At 37.9% G+C, this 6,736-nt stretch overlaps 1 protein-coding gene across 2 annotated transcripts in view; it reads left to right on the top strand.

Moving 5' to 3' along the window:
- Nucleotides 1-1,959, top strand: part of LOC125038534 (nucleolar and spindle-associated protein 1-A-like) — an 11,339-nt gene extending 9,380 nt beyond the window's left edge. For both annotated transcript variants that reach the window (XM_047632043.1, XM_047632042.1), the window contains exon 14: nt 1,060-1,959. In XM_047632043.1, the coding sequence (XP_047487999.1) occupies nt 1,060-1,159 (100 nt within the window). In that variant the 3' untranslated portion in view covers nt 1,160-1,959. The remainder of the gene's footprint in view (nt 1-1,059) is intronic.
- The last annotated feature ends 4,777 nt before the right edge of the window (nt 1,960-6,736 follow it).

Below are 6,736 nucleotides of genomic sequence, written 5' to 3'. Positions count from 1 at the left end.
GTCCATTTGTCCATATAAGCTGTGTTAGAATGAAGGTACCTTTAGGTTAACTATATTTAACCCTTGGGAACCAGAAACCCTCCAGCCTGTCTGAATCCCAACTGCAAAGGTCTAATTCTTCACCTTTCACGATGGCAAAATTCACTCTGGCATTTCAGGAGCTCAGTTCAGTTCATTGTCATATATCAAATACATAAGAGTATCAACAGAGCACAGGTAGAAAAAGTTATCACAGTTACTGCTCATTGTTTGAATGACAGTGTGAATGAATGTCTATTACCATATAAATAAAACACAAAGTAATAAAATAACATTTTTATCATATAAATGAAATGTATATTTAGACATTTGAAAATAACCATATTTATAAATAGGAAAAACAATATACTGGGATGTGAGCCTTAACCCACTCATGCTGGGAGGACATCCTCTCACTTCATGGTATATCGCTGGCTGCATTTCTTTGGGAAACAGCTGCTCAAAAGTAAGGTTAACACCACAGCCAAGAGCATAGAGAACAGGTTATCTTCACATTTTCCCTGCTGATTTTTCCCTGGAGTAGCTGGCTGTGCATGCACCCTTATACCACTAGGGTCAACATTTAATATATTCCATTTACATGAAAGAACTGTGGAACATGATATAGACTGGCTTAGCAAGAGGAGGGCAACAGCAACAGATTTATAAATGCATACTAAATATGTCTTTGATAACAAAAAGCTTGTGGGGCTAAAAAACCTGCCACTTTTTGACAGGCTTTTCACAATCATGGTGAGTTGTCAAACATAAAAGTTGCACAAATTGCCAAATAATGTAAACACTTTTGGCATGTATATGTATTTAAACATTTCTGGTGTGTATATATATTATGTGGTGGTGTTGCTGCTGTCATTGTTGTTCTTTTGCTATTATTTTGTCCATTCTGCTGAAAATGATTATGATAAATGTATAAAAAAGTAATGAATGAGAATGAATGCTTGTGGCCTTTGAACTTAATTCATTCTATTTCATATAAATGTGAATTCTTATCCTTGTAACCAGGATTGTATTGGATTTCAGGGAGCAGATAAGAGAAGGCCACAAGAAAATCCTAAAGGGAGTCCGATTTAACAAGAGATTCGAGCTGCAGATGGCCAAGCGAGGAATCAACCTGTCATAGAAATAAGAACCAAACTTCAGACATTTGTATTTGCTTGCTTTTGTATATATATATTTCTGGATAATATTTCCTCCCCTCTTTTATTCATTCTTTCTCTTTTTATCTCTTTCCACATGTCGGTGATTTTTTTTCTCACTTTCTCTCTCTTTAGGTAACATGGATTTCAAGTTACATTTGTATTGTATAGAGATTGAAGAGCTTGTGAATTATTCAGTTTTGTACAAGGATTTTGGTAACAGATTATCTTAATTATGGCATTATCTTTTTACTTCCATTTCAACTGACCTTGTAAATGTATTTCAACTCTGAATAATCTTAATTTTGTAAATTCCTAATATTATCAATGTATTATTTTAGTTCACAGCTACAAGTTATTTATTAACATCTTACATATTCTTAAATGAATATTATATTTTTTTCACATTCCCAAGCTTTAACAAAAAGCATTTCTACAAGCATTCTTAATGGCTATACTGTCTTGTAAGCATTTGTATTTTCTGAATAATTTAGATAATCCTTAATGCTGATATATTGACATTAATTTACCTGTCTCATGGGTAGTTTTGCATGCATATAATGTCTTTCACTTTTTACTTCAAAACTTTTTGAATTAGGAATACTTCTGTCCCTATTCTTTGTATATAAAACATTTTTATATTTTATTATTTTATTTGTTTGCAGCATTGCAAATAACACTGATCATTAAGCAAAGTTGTACCTGCTGTGTTTCTAAACTGATATCCTTTGTCAGCTTTAGCACAGAAATTTTTATGATTTTGAAAATAATAGAGTATACAACAGTCCTTGTGTTTGAATATGAGTCCTGTGAGTTGTATCTTTTCTCTCCCAGTCAGGGGTCATCAGTTCTCAGATCTTGGCACTGAGATTAACCCCAGTTCATCCTTGTATGTGCTCCATGAATTTTCTTTTATATCTGATCCTCATGACAAAAGAGTATTTTCAGTAATATTAACCAATTGAGGCCAGTAGCACACATGCATGATTGTCTACTGTGATTTTGTCTAAATGCATATTGCTCCAGAAGCACTTTAGCTGTTTGTTATGCAGTATCAAGATGTCCATGTCACCTCAATCCAGTGGGTTAATGTTAAAATAATCATGTTTATAACCATAATGTAAATGATAATAGTAAGAATGGAAATGCTTATCCCCCCATGTTCAAGGAATGGGGTAAACAGGTGAGATCAGGCAGACCTAGATGATGACTCCTTGGTAACTAAGCTGTTATGGGGCCATTTATGTGTAAACAAGATTGATGAAACAAAATCACCAATGAGATTTAAGGGGGCTGTCTCCAGGGTCCTGGTGGCAGTTAGGATTGTGGGCGAAAAGGAACTGTACATGCACCAAGATTTACCCAGTTGATTATTCATAATCCACAAAGCTGGGTGGTATAACAAGTGCATAGGGGTGTCTTGCATACCTGTGAATTGGATTTCATTAGGCCAGAAGTAAACTCCAGATTGGGCAGCCTCAAATGATCCAAGTTCGCTTCAAAAATTATGCTGGTAACAGTTGTCAAGTGGTTTGTGAGCTCGTATCTGATATATATATATATATATATATATATATATATATATATATATGCTCTGTAATCTCACTAATGTACGTATATCTGGCGAGGATATAATCAAAACTGGTCAGTTACATCTCTTGCACAGTAAAGATATTCTCATTCTTTCTTTTCTACATTTGTCACAATGAACACTGTCTATTGTTAGTACTTCATCTAGGTCTTACCCTTCATGGAGACCCTGAGGGGTAGACTGTTTCTCTTCCGCACTTTATTTCAGTCTCACCATGGCCAATAATGCAAAATTTTGTATCCTGAGGCTTGCTCCTTTATCAACTAGATTACCTCAAATTAAAACTTCTCTGGTTTCTTGAACCCTGATTCCTTTCATGGCTCCACCTAGGTCATTAATCAACCTTCTGAATACATCCCTTCCATCTCATAACATCCTCCACTTCATCTCCCCCTGTAGTATTTTTTATTTTCTGCCCCCTCTTTCTTTATTTCCACTGTTCATTTTAATTGTCCTCCTTTTCCCCAGTGCTACCTCTCTCCACATCTCTCCCTCTACCTCCCATCCTCATCCCTCTACTACTTCCACATCTCGCTGAAAAACTTATTCCTGCCCAGCCTCATTCCTCCCTTAATACTTATACTGGAACTGTTTCCATCTTCCTGGCTGACTGCCCTATCTATGACAAAGATTAGCCAGACTGTAAAAATGACATGCTTTCCTGCCTCGATAACTATAATGTAGTATCAGTACAGTGCTATACTATTCCCCTCATAGGCCTCCATAAGTCCTACACCAATATTACAAAGATTACTTTCCATAGACATGACCTCATCGCTTTCCAGAGGCTGAGTCCCAGTGCCCTCAACTTGGCTAATTTTACTGTACTGCATATATGTATATATAGACATATGTATATGTATTTATATGCATATATACTGTACTGCATATATGCATATGGGGGGCTTAGGAGGCGGAGACTGGGACCCAATGCTGGGGAACTCCCCAACCTTGGGACTCAGCCCTCGACTCAACAAATTTTGCATGGTCTTTTTTTTCCCCTCCTACTTTTTCGCTTCTGTCCCTTCACCAACCCCTTCTACTATCCACTTCCTAAGGTGTGAGAGCCGTGCTGAAAGGATGAAAGGCTGACTTTGTGCCAGTCCTGAACGGCCTGAGGGAGCCATGGGCACTAGGGTGTTTCAATAATTCCGACTTTTTCAGAATCATTCAGCAAGTTGCTAAACAGGCGCCTACTATGCTTAAATGACGACATGCAAAATATTAGACAAATAAAAAAATATCTACTATTCGCAATTTTTTATTAAAGTATAATACCATTTCCGGCGCTGGGAAGAGGTGCGGCGGCCTCAGCCGGCCTGGCTGTAACCCGCATGACCCACGGAAGGGCATTTCGGTTCATCCGACATTATGGCAGAATCAAACATTGTGTAACTTAGGTCATTGCGAATGATTCCTGGGGACTTCCGTAAAGATTCCCAGTCACTATGCATTTCCATATAAACTTGTGCTACCTTAATAATGCACATTACTCGCTCGCCTATATTGTGGTGAAGATCTCGTCAGTGGCAATATGGCACTTCGACGTGGTGGTTTGCGTAGTGCCGATACACGTATACTGAAAGAGTTTGGTACCATTGATGTATTGCCACCTAGACCACTGACGAAGAGTGACATTCTTGCGGTAACCAGACACTAAAAGGATGCTCAAAAGATAGCTTGCCATGCAATAATTTGACTATTACGGAATCTCAGATTTTATCCAAGTTGCAGGCGGAAATTGCTGTGCTGTATAGCAAATTCGGCATTAAGACAATATCACCTTGGTATATGAAAGAAAAAATAAAGAAAGAGTACTACGACTCCATCAGAAATGTAACACTGAAGCCAAATTCTCGAAAACTGTGATTGTGTCATTCAAGGCAAAGAAACAACCCCGAGAAATCCTCAAGGAAGATATAGATTGGTATGATGCAAAAGTACAAGGAAGCAATGGATCACTCAAAGACGGGAATCTAACAGACTGAAACGGAAGCAGACCAACAATGCAGAAGTCCCATTTATATGCTACATTGAAGATATTGCAGAAATGCTATGACGACCTGGAATGCAAAGTTACAACTGCAGGCACTACTCCTGAGGAAACTGTGGAATACATGAGAACACCACGAGTGAAAAGCAAAAAAATATGACTGAACAATCAGAAGTATTTTTGATTTTGCAAAAGTTAATTTCATGTGCTGGCGTTCTGCTGTGAACAGCAATGAAAAGACTCTTTTCAGAACTGCCATTGAAACTTCAAGGAGTTATGCCAGGATTGGCTGTGAACTTGGCTTTCCTAGCAGCTACTTGTCGTCCACCAACAGACATCTGTATAATGCAGATGGTACACTTCTTCCCTTGGCTGTTGATCATGATTACGTCGATGAAGTTGCAAAGATCTTGAAAATAGGAATTTGTGAAAAATGGCCATACACACCAGCCCTATTCAAAAATAAGGAGAAGCATAATTTCACTGCAGAAAAACTGTGTAATCTGAGTGTGAAAGATTTCATTTCCCAACAAGTGTTTTGTGAGAGTGTTTTGTTCGCCCTTTTTCCGTCATCTGACCACAGCTATGAAGTTTGCATACTTGGCCTATGATATGCATGAAATCGATATGTGGAAACACAAAAGTTCATTAATACCTGGCCATAATCAAAACTGTGAATGACTGATTGGAGACATGAAAAAATGTGAAGACATAAACAGAATTGTTGTTGTAACAGAAACTAGAGAACGGCGCAGTCGGAGATATGGCAATGTAAACAAGGGAGAAGAATGAAAATGATATTGTATGCAATATATAATTTTACAAATAAAATCATTACTAGAATCCTTTCCATTTATGTTACTTCAAATCATTTAAGCGAAGTGAGAAGTCCGAGAGCCAAAGCATGCTCTCGGCGACCCAAGCCCGATTCGGTGGGAGAGAACACAAAGTAAAGAGAAGTCAAGCCTACTAATTGAAAAATTAGTCTTATGGCAATTAAAGAACTTTATATAATATTAATTAATAATATAAATAAATTTTATGCAAAAATATTAAAGAAAAGTATAAAATTAAGGTATTTTAAAAAATAAAATAGTTATACCGACAACATAAAACGAGGCGTTATTTGGCGTTCGAAGCGGTGTCTAAATCATAATTTTATCAAAACTTTCAATTGAAAATAGAGAACGCGAGATATTCTTTGATTTTAATAAAAAATACATTTCCAAACTCAGAAAATTCATAGGCGCCTATTTCTTGCCTTGCCCCCAGGATTCGAGCAAATTTTAGAAAATCGACAATTATTGAAACACCCTAATGGGCACGGTATTCCCCTGCTTTAGTTGTCTAGCCCTTACCCCTCAAGCCGACCCTGAGGGGTGGAACATTTCTCTCCCCAACATACTCCAGGCTTATCATGGCCAACAATGAATAACCATTAACCATTAACCATTAACCATACCATCAAATAGCTCCACCAATTCAAATTCGCCCGATTCCCTGACCCCAGGCTCTCCTTTGACCACGGCTCTGAACACTACAACTAATACCCCCTCCTCAATGCCGACTAGTACAGTATCCACCCTAATCAACACCCCAGGAGACATTTCTACTCCCAACATGCTCAACTTCAACAACTATACCCCCACAACCTTCTTCATCAACTACCCCATCCTCCCTTATTACTACCTTACAGCCTTATTGTCCACCTCCCCATAACACTACCTCCCTCAACACTACTCCCTCTTCCACATGCCCCCGTCCTTCTACTACCCCCATCTCTACAAAATTCTTAAATAATCTATTTTGCCCAGCTAAATGGGACCGATTTTCGTGATCTCTCCCACAACTTCTCACACTTTCTGCTTTGACAACCTGTTTTCATTCCTCAAATGCATATACATCCTTCACTTGATCTAACCCCTATACATTACCTTACCCAACCTTAACCCATTTACTCGTCAATTCCTTTGCCCA

This window comes from Penaeus chinensis, chromosome 25 (assembly GCF_019202785.1).
Source record: "Penaeus chinensis breed Huanghai No. 1 chromosome 25, ASM1920278v2, whole genome shotgun sequence".
In the NCBI taxonomy this organism is placed as follows: Eukaryota; Metazoa; Arthropoda; class Malacostraca; order Decapoda; family Penaeidae; genus Penaeus; species Penaeus chinensis.
Note: the sequence above shows the minus strand (reverse complement) of the source record. Positions and strands in the feature narration are given on the sequence as shown.